Source organism: Centroberyx gerrardi, chromosome 24, assembly GCF_048128805.1.
Source record: "Centroberyx gerrardi isolate f3 chromosome 24, fCenGer3.hap1.cur.20231027, whole genome shotgun sequence".
Classification (NCBI taxonomy): domain Eukaryota; kingdom Metazoa; phylum Chordata; class Actinopteri; order Beryciformes; family Berycidae; genus Centroberyx; species Centroberyx gerrardi.
The window spans coordinates 19,137,347-19,160,893 of record NC_136020.1 but is presented as its reverse complement, the minus strand read 5'-3'; the positions used below and the strand labels follow the sequence as shown (position 1 = coordinate 19,160,893).

The following is a 23,547-nucleotide window of genomic DNA, read 5'->3' as shown; positions in this document are numbered from 1 at the left end:
CTCAAAGCAAAACAGTCCAGTCTGACAGACAAAGCACATGATCATTTTATAATCGCCTGGAGCATTTCTGGTAAAATGCAATCCAAACCTTAACTGTGCAAACATTTTTATTTATTTTTTAACAAGGATTCATGTTTGTGAGAGAGTTTTATGCAAGCTGAGTATTAAATATAATGTGAAACACTACAAAATAAGAGTACCAGCTCTGGAAACACTGGTATCGTCCCGTAGCGCTGCAGGTTTTCAGTCCCTGTACTCCAAAGTAAACAAAACAGCAACATCCAGTCAAACTCATGTCAAAGTTTATTCACCACTGTACGACATTTAAGACTGAAGACAGACTAGGTATTGATGAGATGGCTCTCACTTTGTGCACAGAGAGTGAGAAAGAAACACTTCCTTCCTTCCCTTTTTGTTTTGATACCGTTTCCCCGGCTGTGAAGCCTCAGAATTGCACATGAAACCTGTGTTTCGTAGCCCTTTGCTGCCCTTGTTGAGTGTGTGTGGCACAAATAGAAAACTAATTTCAGAAGTTCTTCACTTTAGCGATTTATATTGATCTTTTTTCTTAGATTTTCTAATGATCTAAATGTAAAAACATCTAGAGTCAGGCTGGTGTGTCTTTAACAAATATAGTGTTATAACATAGTGTTCCTCTGACAAATACAATGTCAAAAAAAATAGTTCTTTTTTTTTCCCTCTTTTGTTAAAAAATATTTACAAATAAACTAAAATTTGACAAAGGGAGTTGTGCATGTCTAAAGATAAAATGTGGGACCTGAAAGCTGCAAAGAAGTAAAACGAGAGTGTGATGGAGCCAAAATGAAAAGTAGTGAGTCATAAATAAAATGGCTCAGTTACAGACTGAGGTTGTGTTTAACAGACCCGGAGTTGTTTTTAGCATCTCAGTTGTGTGTTCAGGCGTCTTCTTGGATGGTATGGCATGCAGATAAAAAAAAAAAACAAGACGTTTCATCTTTCAGATCCCGTCCAAAACTCAAAATACTACTCCAATGTTTACAGAAAAAAAAGAACCCATTTACAGCTTTAAAATACTCTAACACCTCACATTTGGCTGTCATGAAGTCACTCCTCGTATTAAGACTCGTATCAATCAATTTAAGAATAAAACAATGTCTTCAATCCCTTTTTGTTTTACTTTCTGTAGCTACCATTTTGTTTTCATTTGGATTAGGGATTGGGGATTTAAAGCAGAACTCTGGCCATTTTCAACATGGACCCTATCTTCCCATCATTTTCCCATCATACCGATCAGTTCTGATCAAAATTCCGTCAACTGCTTCACTATTGATCTACTTAAGTCTTGTTTTCCTGGATCCACGGCTCTCTGATACAGTCCTATTGGGCCAAAAGACACACCCAAAGCATGTCTTTCTCAGTCTGTAATGAGACATGTATAGAGTTAATTTCAGTTTATCCATGACCCGACCACTTTGACTATTTATTTTGCACTACTTTACACAATTTGGATGTAGACCGGCAGCTACAGCCGACCGGTAAAGAGTTAAATGCTGAAGGAATGGCCAAGGTAGCATCAAAACTGTGTGAGAAAGATAGTTTTCATTTACATCTTTTATACCGACATGTTTCATTACAGAGCGAGCGATCAATGTGATGAAAAAGACAGGCTTCGGATGCTTTTGAGGTCAATTTTTGGAGTGTCCAACGGCCTTAGAGAGCTGCGAACCCAGGCAAATAAGATCAGTAGCTCTATAGTGAAGCAATTGATGAGATTTTGGTCAGAATCGATCGGAAAAAGAGATGGGAAAACAGGATCCACGCTGAAAATGGCTGGAGTTATGCTTCAAAGTAAAAATGCACTATCATGGTACTGGATATGGAAGAACTGAAACCTTTAAAATACTGTGTGTAACCAGTCAGAACCAGCTTGGCTCCCCTCGGGGACAGCGGCGTCCGCCTCAGGGTCAGACTTAGAGATATACAAGCGGTTTCCTGGTTTGTTGCTGGGGGAAAGCGCATGTGTCCTGTGTCCGTGATGCAAGTTTCCACGCGGAGCGCTAAGAAACGGTAGGCACGTCGTCCAGGCTGCGGCCGAGATGAACAACAACGCTCTCCTCTCACTCACACACACACACACACACACACACACACACACACGCACCGGCCCGGAGCAAAGCTGAAGCTGGACGAGGCAGACGAGTCCCTTCCAATTCAGTCGTGGAGTCAGAGTTCGGGATGAGGGTTTGCGCCTCAGTACTCCACGGTCACTGCTTTGGTCCTGAGGTATTCCAGGAGAGCGTCCTCTCCTGTGGATGAGACAGAGGACAAAACCAGGTCGATCAAATGAAGCAAAAAACACCAAAGCTCCATGGGTAATTTTCTGTGACGGGGCGCCGAAGCAGAAAGGATGATGAAGGACGTGAGATGAAGAGATACAGCGTGAGTGTGATCCGCGTCCAGGGTTCCCACTGTGGCCCTGATGTAAAATTACATGACTTTTCCATGACTTTCCAAAACCAAGTCAAAGCACTTCCATAAGCTAAAACTTTTTATTCCATCCTGGTTTGTTAGTGTTGTTTTTCAGCTCAGAAAAGTTAGGGATAAACAGTCTGGTTTCCATTACAGTTGGGCTACTGTGGAGGAAAAAACAGCTGAAAACCACCAGCTAAAGCAATAAATGTGTGTGTGACAATTTGGAAAATTCTGGTAAATTTGTAAAATACCTTGACATTCCCTGACCTCTCCAGAGAATTGATCAAATTCCCTGACTGTCCCTGTCTGGAATACCGCTCTCTAAATTCGGTGATATTCCAAAAATTCCATGACCAGAGGGAACTATGCACATCTGATATTTCTGTGCAGAATATTACTGTTGAATTAAAAGCATGTATCTGCAAAAATGTGGAATAAAATGAAGAAAGGACTGCTTCTTTTCTGACTGATGAAGCTGTTTGAACAGGTTTCAAGGGTCCAATGGTCAGGAAATTACCTATAAATGAATTCAAGTAAGAAAAAAACACCAGAACTGCAGCTAGATGGTTTCCCATGAAAGCAGCGATATATTCCTTTACTCATCTTCTGCTCAAAAACCTCTCCATCTCCACCCCCCCCCCCCGCCGCTGCTTACCGAGGTCTTTGCCGAAGCCGGACTGCTTGAAGCCCCCGAAGGGCGAAGCCACGTCGGTCTTGTTGTAGGTGTTGACGAACACGGTCCCGGCCTCCAGCCTCTCGCTCACATACATGGCCTTGTTGATGTCGCGGGTGAACACGCCGGAGGCCAGGCCGAACTCTGTGTCGTTGGCTCTCTGCAGCACGCCGTCTACGTCGCTGCAGGAAGACAAGAGGCAGGATGGGATGCTGGTCAGGAACTCCCATCACATCACAGTATCGTTTGCTTGTGTACTAAGAAAAAAAGTGCTCCACCTACCCGTCTTTGAACTTGGACACCACCATGACGGGGCCGAAGGACTCCTCTTTGGCGATGAACATGTGGTCTTCCACACCGGTGAACACTGTGGGCTCCATAAAGAAACCTGCAGAGGGACAACAGCCGTGATAATCACTATACTGGTGCTAGTAATGCTAGTAATACTTCTATTGCTTATAATGCTAATAAGCAGAAGAAAGAGAAAGACAAGGAAGAACTTTTGTGTGCACCACTTCAAAAAGTGAATTAAAAAGTACTTTGTAGACAAAACAAGACAAAAAAAATCCAAGATAAACAATAAAAATAAAAGAAGAATAAAGCAGGCAAGGATTTATATGAAAGCCTGTCTGTAAAATGTGTTTCAGGCAGTGATTTAAAAGATGACTGAATTAATGATTTTGCCAGCTGTAGCTCCTCATTTCCCTGAAGTCACTCTATAAAAAGTTAGTGGTAATGTCTTCACTCACTCCACAGTAAATACTGCTGCTAACACCCTGGAAATTGTGGATCATACACATTGTGTTGCCCGGTGCTTTTACACACACTTATATGCACACACACGCTCTGGCAGCATTTCTTTAAGTACTTGTTCAATCTTGTTTTTATTAGCGTTGTTTTGTCAGCTCCCATTTTTTATCTGTGCCTTTTGTTTGCAGTAAATCACCTGGTGACAAACCTGTGTGTCAACAGTAAATCTGACCTGACTTGATTGTAAGAATGAGTCACATTAGCTATATATGTGGTGTTGGTTGCAGTCAGCAGGTGTGGCAGCCGGTTGGCTACAGAGGCTCAGTGTGTGGACTACCTGGTCGGTCCACCTGTTTGCCTCCGTACACCAGCGTGGCTCCTTCCTTCACTCCGATGTCGCAGTACTCCACCAGCTTGTCCAGGTGGGCCTTGTGGTTCTGCGGGCCGTGGTCCGTGGAGCGATCCAGAGGGTCCCCGATCTTCATCTTCTTAATCTCCTCCACCTTAAAGAGGGCGGGTGGAGAAACAGGAGCAAGCTGCATCAGGCTGTGATCAGACAGGAGGCTTTTTTCCTCCTGCTCACATGCAACAGCTAGCCAACCTGAAGTAACAACGGGGATAACGATGTTGAAAATAAAACTGGACAAGAGAATGTCAGTCCAGTCTGAAACGGAGGAGGTGGTTAATGAGTCTCCTGGTAGGGAGAACTAGGGCTGCAACTAACCATTATTTTCATTATCGACTAATTTATTGATGATCTTTTTGATTAATTTATTAATCATTTAGTCCATAAAATGTTAAAAATAATAAGACATGCCCATGAGAAGTTACCAGAGCTCAAAGTGATTCTTAAACTTACTTAATTAGCATGTCCAGCAGCCAAAAAACACACAAAGTATGAATTTTATAATGATATGAAATGCAGAAAAGCAGTAAATCTTAGTGTTTGTGAAGCTGTAACCAGCAAACGTTTGGTATTTTTTTACTTGATAAATGACTAAAACGTTTCATCAATTATCAAAGTTATAATCGATTCATTTTCTGTCGATCCACTATTTGATTAATCGACTAATTGTTTCAGCTCTAGTGAGAACAGAGCAGAGTTTTATCGTCTCGTCCAAGAGCTCCACCTTGACACCTAGTTGAGACGTGTTCAAAGCATGCAGGACGTTCTGAAAAGCATCCCATGTGATCACAACCTTAAACAACATCTCCTGCCTGTAGGTTTAGTTTCTCAGAGCTCCGTGTAGCGCAGCAGGAAGCAGCTGAGGAGCAGAGCGCAGGATGCTGTGGCTGGTTAATGCATTTTATTCCCAGAGGAGCGCGGCGCCGGTGTTCGGCTCACTCACCACTCGGCTGATGTACTCGTCATGAATGGACTCCTCCACAAACAGACGTCCGGCGGCGATGCAGTTCTCGCCTTTGTTGAAGTAAACAGAGCTCATGCCCTGTGGAATGAATTCAGATACAAACACATACTGGGTTAATAACAGAACAATAGATATTTGATGGGTGTTTTCATCCAAAGTTTGCTGCAGTAGCATGAGTGTCAATATTTGTGTCTAACTGATCTGACTTTTATTTTGTTGTTTTTCTTGCTTTCCCCCCCATACTTTTTATCCAACTCTATTTTATTTATTTGTGGTACTTTCACATCACTGTCTCTTTGTCTTTTATTGTATGTAAAGCACTTTGTAAACACTGTTTTTAGAAAAGTGCTATACAAATAAACTTATTATTATTACTCATTATTATTATTAACTGTGTCAGTGTCAATAAATAAAAGGTTTACTACCCACTGAGCTATACAGGACCATGAGATTAAAAAAAAAGAGGAGCGATAATAAAGAGCATAACAAAAACTAAGGCTGGAGACACATTAGAAGACTTTAAAATCCTAATTGATTTTGAAAAACACATTGCATCACACACATAACAACAGATTTCAACGATTTGTTTGTCTCCCAGTCGTAAATATGCTCACACTACATGATCAGGTAATGATGGGGTATCACACGCTCAACGATATAACTGAGATTAATTAAGATGTTGGGTCGTTAATATCATGTTTGATATGATCGGGGTGGTTAAGACTGAATCTGTAAACCCCTCACACCAACAGATAAGTTTTGCCAACAATTGGCTCCAGCTGAGCCTCCGATCAGGACTTCCCCTCCAATTGTTGGGATTTGAAAATCTGGTGTAAATGGGTCTGATAATCCTCTAGTGTGTCCCCAGCCTGAGACAATAATAATCTCTCTCTCTCTCTCTGAGTCTTGCTCTCTCTCTCTGCCTCACCATGCGAACAGCCTTGTCCATGTCACAGTCGCTGAAGATGATGAGCGGCGACTTCCCTCCCAGCTCCAGAGAAACCTTTTTCAGATTGCTGAGCGCACAGCTGCAGCAGGAACAAAACACAAGGCAAGGGCATGAAGTTTAACCTAACAGCTACGTCAACCAATCAGCAATGAGTTCATCGTGTCGGTGGACCAATCGTAGCGTACCTCTTCATGATCTGTTTGCCAATAGGCGTAGAGCCGGTGAAGCCCAGCTTGCGGACGTCTGGGTGGTCGGACAGACGCTGTCCCACCAAACCGCCTGCAGGAGGAGAGGAGAGAGGAGAGGAATCAGAAAAGAAGGAATGGAGGAGAAGTGATGAGCTTTATTCCCTTAAGGATCTTTGTGTTTGTTACCTGAGCCTGGCACGATGTTGATGACTCCTTTAGGAATGCCAGCTTTCACCGTCAGCTCAGCAAACTTCAGCGCCGTCAGTGGAGTGACCTGTTAATATTTGAAATAACATATGAAAGACAGAAACAGGGCTGAAACTAGTTCTATTCATTTAGGCAGAGCAGGCAGTTCATTATTCTCTGGCAGAAACTAACTTGGATGTATTAGATGAAACCTTCTAAAATTTGTTCTACCAAACTATGTTGCTTCGTACAGACACGGGATGTAGCAGGTTGTATGTGACACTAAAAACCCAAATGCACCAGATGTGATAACTGACGTGTCATTTGATGGCGACACTGCAGGCAGACGATTTGAAGAATCAGCAGCACTGACATCTGCATTTCACCACCACGATGGGTAAAACTGCTCTATCATATCATATATTTTCTTTAGGGTGACGTGAAAGATGCTCCACGGCCTGTTCTGCAGTTGTATGCTAAATTACCTGCTTAGTTTGAGTCACTGCATTACCTTTCTAAGTCATTTTATCTTGAAATAGGTGAATGACCACCGAGGCATGAGAAAACAGACATTGTGGTCCTCTATTGATGCTCTGAAATCAAACTAAGTTGTGTTAAAGTGGCGTCACTTGACACTTTTAGTGCCACTGAAAAAGGACTGCCACATTTAAAAATGAGCTTATCTGTTCCCTCCAGTGCATTTCTGTCTTACTTCCTGGATGACATCTGATGATCTGATATATGTTGAGCAACGCACTGTGTAAGCACCGGCTATTTCAACAAATCTACATGAAGGCTGTACAGTACGTATGAGTTGTTTTTTTAATTTTTTTTATTAGGAATTTAAAAGCACAACAACTCAAAGGAGTATCATGACACAAAAATCCCAGAGGATAGCACTTAAAAGCATTACTAAAAACACTTATTTCCAAAGTGGTCCTCGATGGAAACAAGCAAACACAATACATGGAAACAAACAATTCGATGGAAAACAAACAAAATTACAGGATAAACCTGCTAGTCCCCCTTGCAACCCCTCGCCCATGGTTCAAACTCCCTCTCTTAAAAGTGACCCATCAACACTCCCCACAAAGCCGCCTTAACTTTTGTTTTAAAAATTGCCTTTGTTTGGCTTTGTGACTGTTACAAGTCTTTATGTGAAGTCTGTATGTGTGTGTGTGTGTGTGTGTGTTGCACTCACCTGTGCAGGTTTGAGGACGAGTGTGTTCCCAGCTGCGAGGCAGGCAGCGCTCTTCCAGGCCAGCATCATGAGAGGGTAGTTCCATGGGATGACTATGGCACACACACTGCCAGGGAAAAAACACACAGCACGATCCATTCACTTCAATTCAATCTTTACTGTCCCGTAAGAAAATTTGGGTTTTGCGTGTAGGGTTTACCAGATAGAAACGCACAATAACAGCATAACAAAATAAATGCACATGACAAATCATAACATAGCCGATAAGACAAGACAGAGGGTCAGTGGCTCAATATCGTTCAATAAAGTTATTCATCAGTGCAAAATACAAGGCTCATCATAGACATAACAGGTATTTTATAAACTAGGGCTCTTACCCCAGAGGTTCTTTCTTAGTGAAGGTCAGATTGCGGTTGGGTCTGGCCTGGTTGATGGGTATCGTCTTGCCCTGCAGGAAACAACAGGATGTGGCGTGAGAATTATCATCAGTGATATCTTTTGCAAAGCAGCCGCTGGTAAAACCTGGTGCACGGGAATCTACCTGGATCTTGTCGCACCAGCCAGCGAAGTAGCGGAAAGTCTGGATGGACATGCCTACGTGGGTCTTGAGGGCCAGCGTGTACACGGCTCCCGAGTCGATGGACTCAATGGTGGCCAGCTCCTCCTGGTGCTCCTCCATCAGGTCTGCAAGCCTGGAGAGTGGAGGTCAGAGGTCAGAGGGGCAAGGAGAGGGAGGGAGAAACAAGAAGTGTTGTTTCAAAAATATTAGGATAATTATTATGCAGAGGACAAGACTTCAGCCCAGATTCACTAAAGAATATCACGCAATTCACTAACCGTGCTCAGTATGAGTGGAAAGCATTCCTATTGCGCTGGTCAAACAATAAAGCCTCTTTGTGCCTATCATGGTCATGCATATGTAAATTATGTGTAAATCTCATTATTTCGCAAATTGCACCCAATTCACTAACACTTCTCAACATCAATATGGAATAAAAACTTTGCACAAAGAGTTTGTTCATTCAGAATTACTGTTATTATTGCTGCAAGACACAGGCATTGGCATCAGTGAGTCAGGAAGCAGAGGAGAGGCTTTTCATCCTAGAATCAGATCAGAGAACGCTGTAATTACAGAGGGGGCTTTAAGGTGTAAGGATGCAGCCTTGGTGGATTAGCCTGACAGCTGAAGCACACAATTTGTGCTTGCAACTGGTGATGAAGGGGGATATTTGCTTGTGCAGTTCTATTTTCGACGGCTTGTTTTGCATAAATATCTGAAAACTCTGCGCCTGAGCAAATGAGGTGCAAAAACGAAAAACGAAAAATGAAAAACGAAAAACGAAAAAAATGTGCAGATTACCCTCACTAAGCATTCTTAGTGAATTTGAACCTCCATGTTTTTTCTGATTATGTAACTAAAGCCGACTGCAGGCCTCTAGGTGGTGCTACAGGCACAGCGCTCACTTGTAAAGCAGACTTCCTCTGTCTCGGGGGTTCATCCTGCCCCAGGGGCCGTTATCAAAAGCTTCTTTGGCAGCTGCCACCGCCCGGTCCACATCGCCCACTGAGGCGTAGGCCACCTTACAGATCGCCTGGGGGAAGGAAGTGGCGGTTAGTAGCTTGTACAGACTCCACTGCTTGATGGGAAACAAAGTAATGTACCAGACAATCCATTTTATAACAAATGTGCAATGTGCCAGTGTGTTTTCCAAGTCATTCATGTGTGTTTATGTGCATCAGGGTGTATTAACAAGCTTGTGTGTGTGTGTGTGTGTGTGTGTGTGTGTTCATGAGGCTCACCGATCCGTCAGCAGGGTTGATGGTATCGCAGGCCTTGCCGTTTTCCGCATCCTCAAACTTGCCGTCAATAAAACACTGGTATGGCATTTTCACAGTCATGTTGTTCACTTCTTTGGTCGCCTGGGAGCAAAACCACATTCACAGTACAGCTATCACACATCAAACACAAAGAGATACAACATATCTATATAACGTATATCATCAGTGACCTCAGCAATCTCAGATCTGGAAGACCCCTAAATAATTCCTACAGTATGTAAAGGGATTTATAGGTGATTAAAGAAACACAAAACGCAAATGCAAAAAATGTCAATAGGATGAGATAATACCACTAATTTCCAATTAGTTGATTCAGGAATGTTCCAGAAACAATCATGTTCAGATGTCAATATCTTGAAACAAGGTGGCTCACTCACTAGTGTCAAGGAAATGACACTTCATCCAAGAAAATTCTTGAAGCACCTTGATTTGCATTGGAGACAGGTGAAACTATCTCACCCCACTGGCAGACCTGTTCACTTGTTTTAAGAAAAATCAGCTTATAAAACTCAATACCAGATTACATTTGCAGTGTACTGAGATCACAGAAGTTCCTCTGACTCACGTAGTCGATGACCAGCTCCTCCTCCTGGTCTTCTCCCCTCAGCCTGCGGACAAACATCTGGATGAAGTCCTGGAAGGTGGTGGCCATGTACACGTCTTCAGTCTGCAGCTGAACACCGGCACACTTCTGCTTCACCTCCTCCACCAGCCTGGACACACACACACACACACACACACACACACACACACACACACACACACACAGGTCACCAACGGTTAGAGTAGCAGTAGTCTTTTATTCTTATTTTTAGCCTTTATTTATCCAGGGAAGGTTTGCTGAGCATGCATGTTATTTCTCAGCAACACCCTGCTTCACTTTCTCACAGCATTCACACCTGGTGGGAGCTGCCCAGAACATCCAATCTTCTACCTTGGCCTTCTCCCAGCTTGTCGGGGGATTTGAACTGGTGCCCATCCATTCACAAGCTACTTTCTTTCTCTAATCTCTGGGCTGCTGTTGCCCCTACTGGCACATCACAGTAATGCAGGGTGATTTGTAATCCACTCGGCAATTATCAAACCCTTAACATGAAATCATGAAATGAGTTGAAATTTGAACACCCGAGGGGTTAATCAAGCGGATTTTGGCGACAAACTTCTACTTTCTTAGTCGCTGACTTGCCTGCACACTAACATCAATACGGGACACGGCTCTTCTCAGGCACAAATGCCCCCCGGCACTATTTTGGAAGGTGTGACGATGACGATAATGACTGGTTGCTTGATAATCAAAAAACCCCAACTGTTTTTTTTGCAGCATCCGAGCTCAAAAAAGGGTTCTGCCAGACCATTCTTCTGCACTGGTACAGCCAAAATGAAGTGTGGAGAATGTTCTGGCTATGTGAGACTAATGAAGCACAGCAAGGGGCATGGAATGTCCCGACAGAAGTAGGACAGGTCGGTCCGGAGTGAGAGCGGTTCGGTCGGAGCCGGTCGCTGCGCCGGCCTCCTGCCTCACCTGACCACGTCCATGGAGGCCGCTCCGGACTTGAAGAAGTCTGTGGTGTCTTCGATCGCCGGGATGTTGCTGAGGATCCCCTTCCAGATCATCTGTAGGCAAGACAACATTCACAAGTTATTCAACAACTATATAATGACACAGAGTGAATTTTAGATTTTGCCGGAAAAGAGTCTGAATCCTGGTGATGAACATGTATTTTAAGGGCAGGACAGTGATATATCTCCTTTGTAAACCACATCAGTCACTTGCCTTGATCTCCTCTGCCATCTTCTTCTCATCATCAGTCAGCTCCACACTGGAGCTTTCTCCTGAGGAAAAGTACTTGGAGGCAGGGATCATCTTCCCGTCTTCAAACTGCAGGTTCTTCACCAGCAGCTGTGGAGGAAAGTCGGGATGGAAGGAGAGCGGGGAGGAGAGGAGGGAGGAGGGACAGCAGATGATTTGAATTAGGGTACAACTGAGTTTGAACGACCGAGCGACATTAAAACCTTCCTTACTACAGCCAGTAGAGGCCAAAGCATTGCCACACTCGTCCTGCTCTACTTTTGTTTGTTTTGACTGTTTGTAGTACGACAAACTACTGGAACACTCACGGCTTTCCCGTCAGATCCGTACAGGACGAGTCCGTTCTTGGTGACCAGGCCGGGTTGGGACGCCCCCTCGATGTCCAGGGGCTGACCGGCCGGCACCGGCCCCAACATGGACGAGCCGTACAGGGTCACAGTCTGCAGGCAGGCAGAGGAGCAGTTAGGACAGATGTGTGTGTGTGTGTGTGTGTGGACTAGGGTTAGACTGATATACTATATCAGTTTGCTGATATGTGGTTTTGGCCTTTTATTAAATATCAGAAATCGACCAGTCAGTGTCGTCCACTTCTGATATGATCCTTCCTGACCATAACTACAGAAAAACAGTCAGTAAAACCTGCAATGAAATTTTCTTTTCTTTTTTTCCCACGCTTTTTTTTATTTAATTGTTCAATAATTTCATTAGTCTGGGTTTCAGTGGAGAGTTTTAGTGTCCCATGATGAGGCTTTTCCACCTCGACAAGAATACAATTATGCGAAAAACACTGAATACTTCAAATTTTTGGGGCATTAAAAAGGTCATATTAAAAGATACTAAATATCAGCACAAAATATCTGCCATCAGCAGCTTCGGCACAAAAATATCAGTATTGTATCAGCCTTCAAAACCCCATATCAGTCTAACCCTGGAGTAGACATCTAGTATGTGTATTTTCTTTGCTTGTGTGTTCCAGGAAAAGTACCTGGCCATCAATGAGAGTCCAGGCACCGGGGACTTTGTCATGGCCACGGATCCAGTTGTGGATGGCCTCGGCCGGTTGGGCCAGGTCCACCTGAGCGACAGAGAGACCACACACACACACACACACACACACACACACACACAAAACGCAGAGGAGTCAAATTCATCTTCCCTTTCACAGGAACCTTCTTAAGTTTCCAAGAATGAGAGGGAAGTCCAACAGCTGGCTGCCTGTAGCTGTGCAACACGTGGAAGAGCAGCGCTGAAAAATAACCCTCTGTACTAAGAATAGCGCATTTTGAAATGCTGCCAGCAGCGTGGCTTTAAGCGACAAATCACAAACCGGCAGCCTGCTACGATCAGCCCCACCCCTCCCGTTCTCCCTGTAAGACAAACACACCCCGCCGCCACCCATTCACTCACTCATCATATTTTTGGCCCTGAACTACATGTTCGGTAAACAGGAATTTTCCATGCTGTTAAATGAAAGCAAGTGTTGTTGCACTAAACGGCTCCATGTGAAGTTCTACCCAACTGCTTACTGCAGCAGAGTACTAGTGACTGTATTCTCCCCATGTACAGTATATAATGGGAATATTTTATATTAGGCACTCCTAATATAAAATATAGGAGTGCCATCTTGGGCTTCAGCACAATGTTGCTTTAAATTACGATCCATATTAGCATTTCCTGTAAGATTGTTTTTGTAGATGTGGGGTTGTGGGTAATTTTGGTCCTGAGATCCAGGTTCATTCCTGGGCCCAGTCCAGTATCTGTTCCAGTAGACATTGTAGTTAATAATTTGCACTTATTTGGATATTTATAATGTGATGACAACTGTGCTGTAATTCCTATAGAGGGCTTTCAGGTGATGTAACACACCCTCTGGCGGCCATATTGGAGGTCTTCAGTTTTCAGCTCTTGGGCAAAACATTGACATTGTTTAGAAATAGTACAGAATAGACATGGTTCATTTCTGTATTTGGTTAGCTAATCCTGTGGTTGACACACCTGATTAGCACACTAGCTAACAGAAGCTAGTGTTAGTAGTGGCTAATAGTTGCATGTTAACATTAACATCAGTTGCTTTGCTAAATTAGACTGCTGGCTAGCCAAAAACACAAATGTTTATGTTCACTGAGCTGACACTTTTGAAGCTACAACTTTCAGTTCATTGGGACAGAGACTAGGACCAAAGGGGCAAGAGCTTAAGACAGTTTCTTGTGTCACAGTCACTGAAATTTGGAAACAAATCTACCTTATCAGACACTTTTACTTAAACATTATTGAATGTACAAACACCCACACCACAACAATCTTCTATATATTTTTCTTCTTTTTTGTTCAGTTGTTATATATTTAGGCATTGCTGCAAACAGCCAATTCTCCACTGGACCTCCAAGATGGCGTCAGCTGTGGTTGCTGGGAGATTTATGATGCAGCTGAGCAATAAAGCCAGATGATGAATACAGGAGTAAAGGAGCCACTGCATATTTATCACATCATATCTGCCTCTAGGCTGCTGTCTGTATTGTGTGTGTATGTGAGTGTGTGTAAGAGTATAGAAATCTCACCTTGGAGTTGGATTTCTTCTGAATGCCTTCGTAGGTCGCTCCTTCCTCTGACTGGGGAACGCGAGCGGCTTTTCCATCGGCTATGAGCTGCACCGACTCCACCTGCCCCGGGACACACACCCATCCCAGGTCAGTGTGAGCGTGACGCCTCAGTCCGCCGTGCCACAGATATATTCATAACATTATAGACCTTATCATATGTCTCATGCTTTGTGGGCCGGCAGCTTCTGGTGACGCCAATTTTACAATAGTATCTCCATAAATAACAATAATGGTAATACATGTATATAGCATTATCTCCAAAATTAATCCAATAATCTGTAGAAATTAGCTGTGGTTTGCCCAAAAAAAACCCTGAAAATATTACTGTAAAATATGTCAATATACAAACTAGTACATTTTTGTTACTTTTTTAATTGTTTGATATTTTTCATGTTTACTATTCTGTATTTTACTATAAGATAAAATGAAACTTAAATGATCCCCATGGAGAAATTAGGTTGTTGCAGGAGAATACAAATAGATTAAAAAAATAGATAGAAACAATAGAATACAAAATAGGCAGTAAAAACAGCAAAAATAATAAAACAATAAAAGCAATAAAAATAGAATAAATTGTGGGGTTATATAAACATATGCTTCCAACAATTTCAGTACATGTTGAGAAGTATGAATGGATTGATGGAAACAGAATGGATTTCTTGTATGGATTTACTTACAGTTGTTCCTTACGGATGTTCCTAACAGTCTTGATTGCTTACTTAAATACTGATTGCTAAATAGGTGTTATATATATATATATATATATACATATGAGCTGCTAATACACTGCTGATGACACCTCAGTTTCCTTTAGGGGACTAAGAAGGAAAGAAACTTAGTAATTTAGGCAGTAGCAGTCCATCTGTCCATCTCTCTCTCCATCTAAGCGTAACTGACACATCACAGAGGAGACTCCAGGTGGTTACCATGGCCTTGATGCCCTCTGGGAACAGGAAGCGGTTGTAGAGTGTGTCCACCGTGTCGTTGGGCTCGACGTCACAGTCCCTCTGCAGCAGGATGGGGCCGGTGTCCAGACCGTCGTCAGCCCAGAACACTGAGAAGCCGGCCTTCTTGTCTCCGTGGATCAGGGTCCTGATGATGACACACACACACACACACACACACACACACACACACACACACACACAGTCTTAAACACATGGAACTGTGCCATAACACACTCAAGTACAGACCAGGTAGAAGGTGTAATATAGGCCATAAACACATCTAAGCAGAGCAGAGTCAGATAAGGAGATGATAAAAGGTGATTGTACCTGGAAAAATTAACACTGTGGCCAACTGTTGATAAGTGTGAAATAAAGCTGTCTAGCCACCCATTAGGCAGTGAAACCATGTCGGCCCTCTATAGGCCGCTTAAAAGGTCCAGTGGAATCAGAATTACATTTATCAGTTTCATTGTATACTTTAACAAAGGAACTGTTCATGTAAAGTTACCCAAATTATTAAAACTATCAGCATTGTGGAAATTTGCCCTTTGAAAAACTCAACAGAATCAAACAGATTTAGAATTCCAGTCTACTTCCTGGTGTAAATGATGTCACCTACACCCAGGTTTCAATGAATGCTCTGATTGGTCGACAAGTATGCATAGTTAATCAGGTGCCGAATAGTCTGTCAGACAATAGCCAGCCAGCTACTTGCCAGAATCTCAGTGCCTGGATATCTGTTCCCCAAAGATAAATACTGGCATGCAACCATCTAACCATCAAAAACTGACAAAAATGATGCTCATTGTGTTAGAAATCAACTTCAAACTGTTCCTGATCAAGTTGAAATCATTGCACAGGATCTTTAAAAACACAGGTACAGGTCCTGTGACATTCCTGAGAGCTGAACTGAATGATTTTGTTCTAAAAGTGCATGAAAGTGTGTTTTTTTATTTGCAATATTCAAATATTGCCATTTATAAGGTGATACTGATGTCACCACTCCCAAACAGGTGGGGTTTGGCTGATTTAACAGGGCATAGACCTGCATGTACTGTAATAACAAAGTGCACTAAAGGACTGTCCTCTGCCTCTGTACTGAACCCTGACTCGTCCTGTTGAACAGCAGCAGGGGTGCAAATCTAAAAATCACCATCTGTGGAGGCCATTTAAAAAAATATGAATACAATATAAATTGAAAAAAGTAAGTTGTGCTTTTACAGTTTACAAGAAACGGAAGCTATTCATTTACGCGCGCTGATAGCCGGGGCAGAGTGATAGCAGGGGCGGGACAGATAGCAGACAGAGAGAGAGAGAGATAAGAAAACCGGCTCGCATGGAAGTTCAGGTCAAACAGAACTGGTTGAAACCTCCAGCCTGACCAGTTAGATAGCACCAGACCCTCCTCTGCCCGGCCCTGGGAAACAGGGTGGGCCAGGGCCTGCAGATTACATGTCAGTATACAACACTGGTGGCAAGTAATTCTATTAATGAGCTGCAATTCCCACATGCCACGCATTTCCCTGGTTTGCCGCTTCAGTTTCAAGTCTCGAATGCAGCCACTTGCCAGGCTGACCTCTGCAGTCGTCAGTTAAAGCAAAATAAAGTCTGTGTCTCTGTTTTGCTTTTGGCTCCCTGCCAACATCTGCTCACACTCAGCAGAAAGTGACTGCTGTCTTTCTTATTCATTCAGGGCTGCACAATAATGGATAAACTAATAATCCGGAGCTTGCTTGAGAGGCGTAACCCTTCATTACAATAAAGAAGCAGAGAATTGATCTATCAAATGCTGCTTTGCACTGTGTCTTATGGGGACTATTTTCAGCAAAGTACTGTTATTCATTCCTGGTGGCTGAAATTGCAAAACAAAACTTAGGCAACAATCTCAAATGAAGAAGTAATGTTTAACATATCCTGCTTCCAGTTTTACAATAATGAATTTTTAAGATTCTCAGCAAACAGTGAGTCTCTGCAAGCTGTTTTTGTTGTGATGTGAATGTCACTGTTGCAACTTTTTAACAAATGTGAATCCATGTTGGCAATGAGCCAAAATAACTCCTTAGTCCAGGCCAGCAGACAGGCAGAAACATGTGCACACCAACAACGAAACCTCTCACTTAATCCCAACACTTGTTTTTAACCCCTCCCTGTCTAAGCCCCGCCCCTCCTACTCCTACCCGTCCACCTCCAGCCCTCCCTCCCTCCTCCTCGCTCACCAGTTGATGGCCGAGGCGCCCCTGTGCAGCGGCAGGATGGAGGGGTGGTAGATGATGGAGCCGTGTTTTGGGTGGTCGATCACGTTCATGGGGATGAACTGGGAGCAGAAGGGCATGACGTTGAGCTCGGCGCCCACCGCCTTGTAGGCCTCCACCACCTCCGGGATGGGCTTCCCCTTGACGCGCCACCGGGGGAACTTGAACACCGGCGTCCCGTCCTTCTCCGCTGCCACCGCTGATGGAGAGGGGAAAGGGGGAAAGAGAGTTCAAGTGATTAGATTTGGATGAACGCTCAAAAAATATATATATATGTATTTGTCCCCCATTGGGAAAGTAGGAGTGAGGTTTGGCAGCAGGGTGGTGTAGAGCAGTGGTTCTCAACATGGGGTCCATGGAACACCAGGGGTCCTTGAGGAGGTTCCAGGGGGTCCCCAGCAAATTCATGTATTGTTCAATTTTACCATTATTTCATTTACAAGAAGTTAATACAATTAGTGAATGTAGAAGAGTAACTATTTTGATCATAGTTCAACTGTTTTCTCTCTACCTACAATACAGATAGTCATGGAATTCTGGACAAAACCATATCTAACAATAAAAATATTCTCAGATTTGGGTCCGAGAGACAAAACCTCATCAAATGTGCACTAAATTAGGATATGAAAAAGGTTGAGAATCACTGCTGTAGAGAGTAGGGACAGCAAGCCTCTGCCTGTTGAAGTGTCCTTAAGCAAGATACTGAATCCCTACCAGCTCCCGGAATGCTTTTCATGTTCACCGTGACCTCTGACCTCCCTGAGTAATGGTGCGAGCATAAAGATGATTTCCTCCTTCAGGGGATTTTTAGAGTGCCACATCATTATTATTATTATTATTAAAAAAATTTAAAAATTTAATTTAAGAAGTAGGAAAATCAGAAGTCTTTTTTAGAAGCAGTACAATCTGTCGAATGCCCTCAACAGTTTTCATTAATTGGAACAGACAGTAGGGAAGCTGAGGGACAGAATAGGGGAAACACAAGGAGAGAAGGTTCTGGTGGGACCTCAGATCAGGAGTGTCACATGTGAGTCTTAATCACTTCACCATCAGATCAGTTTTTACTCTGGCCAAACCTAGACCTACTTAGCTGTACTGTAGCTGGACACATCTGAAAATAGTAGTGCAATACACCTGGCAACAGTACAGTGTATAAACTAGCTGGGCGTCAGTGATATGGGTTCTCCAACACTGGGCCACCTGCTGCCAAACCCACGGATGCACGCGCACATGCAAGCGTACCCACACTCTGATAGGGGGGGGGGTGCAAGACAGCAAAGGGTAATATGGGGTCAAGTCTCAGTGTGTGAGAGAGAGAGAGAGAGAAAGTGACAGAGATAACCGAAAGAGGGAGAGAGATATTGGCCTAACTAGCTTCGTAGACAGCAGCTGTAACCATGGTGGTGCTTTATGAAGACCATGCAGTCCTACAGAATGGTACTGGGCCTTTGCTGTTTGGCTCACAGTCGGAACAAATGTGTTGTTGAAGGACGGAAATGTAACATGTCAAAATTCAAGCTGAACAAGATCAGGCACAAGAAAGTAGACTAAGGAATGTGTTTGTGATGAGAAATAAGAAGAGCGGAAATTCTTGGATATTGGATGTAAACACTCAAGAGGGAGGATGGGTGCTTGGGAGAGGTCAGGAGGCTCCAGCTGATGATGATGATGATGATGATGCATCCTGGGTAGATTGCATCATACCAAAGAGCCCGGTCCGATTGTAGACTTTTCACCTCAGTGCTGCATCTCCCGGCCACACAGGGCCTCTCCCCGGACAGACAATGGAGCCACTATCCCGCGGCTAATGCAGGATAAAGGCCTGTCTTTGTGCAGGAGCATTGTAGAGTCAACACGCATCTACCTCACCCGCAGGCAGAGGCCTCCGCTCACCCAGAGGGAGACAGCAGGGCCCAGGCCAGGCAGCAGGAACCTTAGGGTGCGACCACACCTACAGCTTGTTTTCTTTGGTCCGAACCACAGAGGGAGAGTTTACTTTGTTGCATTTTTGTATTTGGCTCGTTTAGGTTCACAAATCACAACCGAACCAGGGCTTGTAAACAAAAGTCACATGGACTCACAAGTAGCTCATTTATTGGACAGAGTTTTGCTGACCTGTCATCCTGCCAGGTTAGAGATTTTGGCAGTGTGGGGGATCAAAACAAATCAGATTCCAGAACTTGTACCTTTAGCTAAGCATGATGGACTTGAACACATGAAGAAATAGCTCAATATGAGCATCGGTCCAGTCTGCAGTTTGACCTCAGTTCATTTTGTTATGCCAGGCTTTCCAAGCATGAGGAACTGCTGGCTATCAGACGTCAACATCCGTCTCCTTGTACCCATAAACCTGTGCAATTTGGGGTCGTTTCCTGTAGTTGGTCTGGATTACATTCCCACTCCTAACAAACCGCACTGTCTGACTGTCTGAGACCTGCATTTCCAGGCGTCTCGGTGCCGTTATTTGGTGCCACCCAACCCAAACCCAACCCAACAAACAGAACTAAAGGAGTAAACACCCCAGAGTTCAAATAAACCGCTCCAAACATGCCTGGTGTGAACCTACAGTCTATGGTGTGAACGCACCCTTAAATCCTAAATACAGCAGTACCTAAGGATTTAAGGATTTAACCGTCAGTCATCATGGCTCTCTGAATGACCGTAATGAGGCACACAAACTCTGCTAAGTCAGTTAGAGTTTGAAAGACAACAAACTATAAACCAGCAATAATGGACTGCCAGGCTGCAATAACTGAGAATCTAGTTGCCAGCAGTTACTCAGTGGTTCCCTACCTGGGGTCTGGGGACCCCCAGGGGGCCTTAAAGAGAGTTCCAGGAGGTCCCCAACAAAATGAGGAATAGTTTGTTTAATTTCACTATTAAATCATTCATTAGAAGTTAGCACAGTAGGAGAATGTATAACTATTCTGAGCAGAGGTTTCACTCTGCTCACTGCTATCTCCCCTCCTACAGTACAGACAGACAAGAAATATCTTCTGACATGGGGAATCCTGAGATAAAACCTTTATCATATAGGGGTCTGTGGTGTAAAGCATCTCCACTTTGTTGTCTTTGATATGAAAAAGTTTGGGAACCTCTGACCTTGATAGTTATTATGACTGAGGGATTTCTAGAGAGAGAACCAGACAGGAGAACAGAAAGCGAACCAGAGTCAACTCACCCAGGGGGTCTGCCTTGCCATCCTTGTCCGGGACGGTGAACACGCCCACCACCTTGTGACCCTGCTTCCTCAGGTTGGTGTACACCTCCTGGCCAAACAGGCTCTGGCCAATTAGAGCTAGTTTCAGCTTATTCTGGTAATAATGCTGTAACAGAGCACACAACAGATTAGGTTAAACTATTATAAGGGAAAACAAACAGAAATACTGGAAATGCTGGAAATGTAATGTCAGTGTTGCAGAATCTCATTAGACCTGCTTTGTTATGCATTTTCAAGTATGTTTGTTATACGGTTTCAAGTCCTTTTGTTCAGGAGAAAGGAATTTACTGCACTCTTTCCTGCTCTCTTGCCAATCCCAGAGATGTTAAGTAACTGGGTGTCTGGTAAGCCCAGTGGGTAATAAATCTGTCATTGGTGAGGGCCTGATCTGGGAAACTATTGGCTGCAGAAAGCACAGCCCTCCTCTCCAGAAAGACATGAGCTCATGTCCAAGTGCATGATGCCAGACGCCTCCTCCCATCTGAGTGTCATGCCACATGTGTGAGGGAAGGAGGTTTCAAGTTTCCCCATGCTGAGATGAATGGCCCTGCCAAGTACATGAGGCACCTTCTTCCTATTTTACATGGCAATGAAAGAGGATTTTAAGGGCAAAGTGTTCATCATGCATGCACAGTCATAAAAGCAACATTAGCTGGCTGCTGTATGGCACCCAGCACACAGTAAGGTAAATTGTAGCGCTGCTGGCTGCAAAACGCCCACTATAACCAGGCATATGAGCTGGAGACAGAATTAGCCCAGTAGAAATGAGTAGATTCCCAGTGTATTAGCGTTGCAGCTTGCAGCCCTGCAGGCTCTACTGTAAGCCGCTGTCAGTCCATGCAGCTCACATGCTGATGCAACTCCTCCAGGTCTTGTACAGTAAAGGCGAGCGGCGTGCGGACAGTAACGTGGCAAACTGGCAACCATACAACTGTACGGCATTCGCACGAAAAGACAGTAAACAGCAGCAGGGTGACTTGGGAGAAGACCTAGACATGAACTGTGACTCGCTGAGCTGCGGTCAAAGACGAGGCTGACTCAGTCCTGTTAATGTCACCGCATCCTGGCGCGCGTTCAGGAATTGCCAATGTAATTATTAAGTTAGATAACGATACAATGTTACTAACAAAGGCACTATTCATTCCGGTGCAGCAGCAAAAAAAAAAGCAACGTTACTCACGGTAGAGGTGGAGAATTTTCTTATGAGTTGATTCGCCGTCCACAACATGATGGCGGTGTTTTGTTAAAAAAATAAATCCAAACACTGCAGAATTTGTCCGACCCGCTGTGCGCTCCTCCTGGCGACACACACCTGCCTCTCTACGTCTCAGTGTGTGTGTGTGTATGTGTGTGTGTGTGTCAGTGGCCGTGGTTTGGTCTTGCCACAGCCAGCTTATACTCGACAGCGGAGTACGTGCTGCCTGGTACTGTACGTGCGCGTTCACGGTCACTACCTCGGCCGGTCACGCGTGGGAATGAATAAACCACACGAGCCACAGCAATAACGAAGAGGAGGATTTTACAACTTAGGGGCGTGGTTTCTAAGAATAGTGGTTGCTAAATCGATTAATTTACTAATTTATTTATTTATTTATTTTTTCAATTAACTGTTATAATGTATAAATGTATTCATAAATTAACTGGTATGTGACTGTTATTTAATTTATAAATTAACTTTTAAAATTAAGCTAACTGTTGCTGTCACAGTTGGGCGTTTGCCAGGGCAACGGCTTCGAACGCGACTCAGCCAATCAGAACTAAGGAGCTGAACTATCCGTTCCATAAAACACATTAAAACCACATCCTTTTGTACACTGTTTCTTTGTTTGATCACCTCCTTTGATCTCCTAGTTTTAATTAAGAATTAAAGTTTGATTTTGGCATGGTGTGTGTGTGTGTCAAAATTTTATCCAACTGCATACAGTCCCATGTATGTCCATTGACTTCTGTGTTCCTCATGAGTTATCATTCCTCTATGCCTTCCACCGACTCTCTCTCTCTCTCTCTCTCTCACACACACACACACACACGCACACGCACACACACACACACACACACACACACACACACACACACACACCTCATCCCAAAAGTAAAGCACAGATCAGAATTTCCACCAACTGCTGCAGGCTTTATGGTTTTTGCTATCTTAATAGTGCCAGTGTGCAAACACAGGTTGTCCTGTGTTGAACTCTCAGGGAGAAACTAGACCTCATTGACACTGGAAAAAAACATACAGCTTTTTACATCTGGCTTTGGTTGTCTAAATACTGCCTTCAAATCCACTTAGGGCCCGGGAACCTGAATTTGAAAGTAATGTGGCCTGGCAGTGGACCTCCACACTGTAAGAAGACAGAGGGAAACACTTTTTCTGTAGTTTTTCGAAGCCTATTCCTGCTCAGTAGCCCAACAAATGGTCTGGAGTTACCTGCAGCCTATCTATAGCCACTGCCAGGAAGCAAAGTTCACGCTGATGGCAAGGCAGTATCCTTAATGATGGTTAAAGTCAAGAAAGGTAACCATGAGTCAAATTAACCATTCCTCATATACCTACCATAAAGTCATTTTCACGCTGTTCTCTACCCTACAAAAGCTCTACGTTTTCATTTTAAAGATTAAAGTTCATGACTTGGGTTGAAATTTCATATCGAGAAAAATGATAGCCCCAAATGCTTTTTAAGATATAGAGTCCACTTCTGTAGCAAGTAGAGCTGAACAATTAATACAAAAAAATTAAATAAATAAAAATAAATAAATAATCGAAATCGCAAGAGACTGAAATTAATTGCTTAAGAGAGTCTAAAATGGATTTCTATTTCTATTGTATTTTAGTGTATTTTTTTCCATTGTATTTCAGTGCTCAAGGGAATCTTTGGTCCATGAATCAAGAAGCCTACTGGTGAAAACCTTTCATCATACTCAAACTCAGTAAATCCAATTGCAATATTCTGTCAAATAATTGCAATTCAATTTTTTTGTCAATATCTTTCAGCCTCAGTAGCAAGAACACTTTTGTCTGCAGTGTTCACCTGCAGCTTATATCAAAGTGCTCTCCACCTGCTCTGATTCCCAACAGGACAAGTCCTGATCAAACAGAGGTCTGGCTCC

The 23,547-nt window shown here is 43.5% G+C and overlaps 1 protein-coding gene across 1 annotated transcript; it reads right to left on the bottom strand.

Annotated features, from left to right (window-relative positions):
* Positions 1 to 1,549: 1,549 nt before the first annotated feature.
* Positions 1,550 to 21,755, bottom strand: aldh1l2 (aldehyde dehydrogenase 1 family, member L2). Its single transcript, XM_071910099.2, has 23 exons — positions 21,620 to 21,755; positions 20,401 to 20,545; positions 17,184 to 17,418; positions 14,947 to 15,112; positions 13,979 to 14,080; positions 12,406 to 12,495; positions 11,729 to 11,860; positions 11,385 to 11,510; positions 11,133 to 11,224; positions 10,176 to 10,323; positions 9,572 to 9,691; positions 9,236 to 9,363; positions 8,313 to 8,463; positions 8,149 to 8,219; positions 7,772 to 7,877; positions 6,571 to 6,658; positions 6,382 to 6,475; positions 6,176 to 6,275; positions 5,227 to 5,325; positions 4,215 to 4,380; positions 3,410 to 3,515; positions 3,110 to 3,309; positions 1,550 to 2,288 (listed from the first exon to the last, which is right to left on the bottom strand). Exons 1-23 carry the CDS (start codon positions 21,665 to 21,667, stop codon positions 2,233 to 2,235), a joined length of 2,769 nt encoding a protein of 922 aa, XP_071766200.1. The 5' UTR covers positions 21,668 to 21,755; the 3' UTR covers positions 1,550 to 2,232.
* Positions 21,756 to 23,547: the final 1,792 nt, after the last annotated feature.

Bases quoted from the DNA above. Each gene is read 5' to 3' on its own strand.
- aldh1l2 (XM_071910099.2), bottom strand. From the start codon at position 21,667: ATGTTGTGGACGGCGAATCAACTCATAAGAAAATTCTCCACCTCTACC. The intron at 8,464-9,235 runs GTGAGCGCTGTG...TCCACTCTCCAG, and splicing joins AGAGGAAGTCTGCTTTACAA to GCTTGCAGACCTGATGGAGG. The intron at 5,326-6,175 runs GTGAGGCAGAGA...TTCATTCCACAG, and splicing joins TGGACAAGGCTGTTCGCATG to GGCATGAGCTCTGTTTACTT.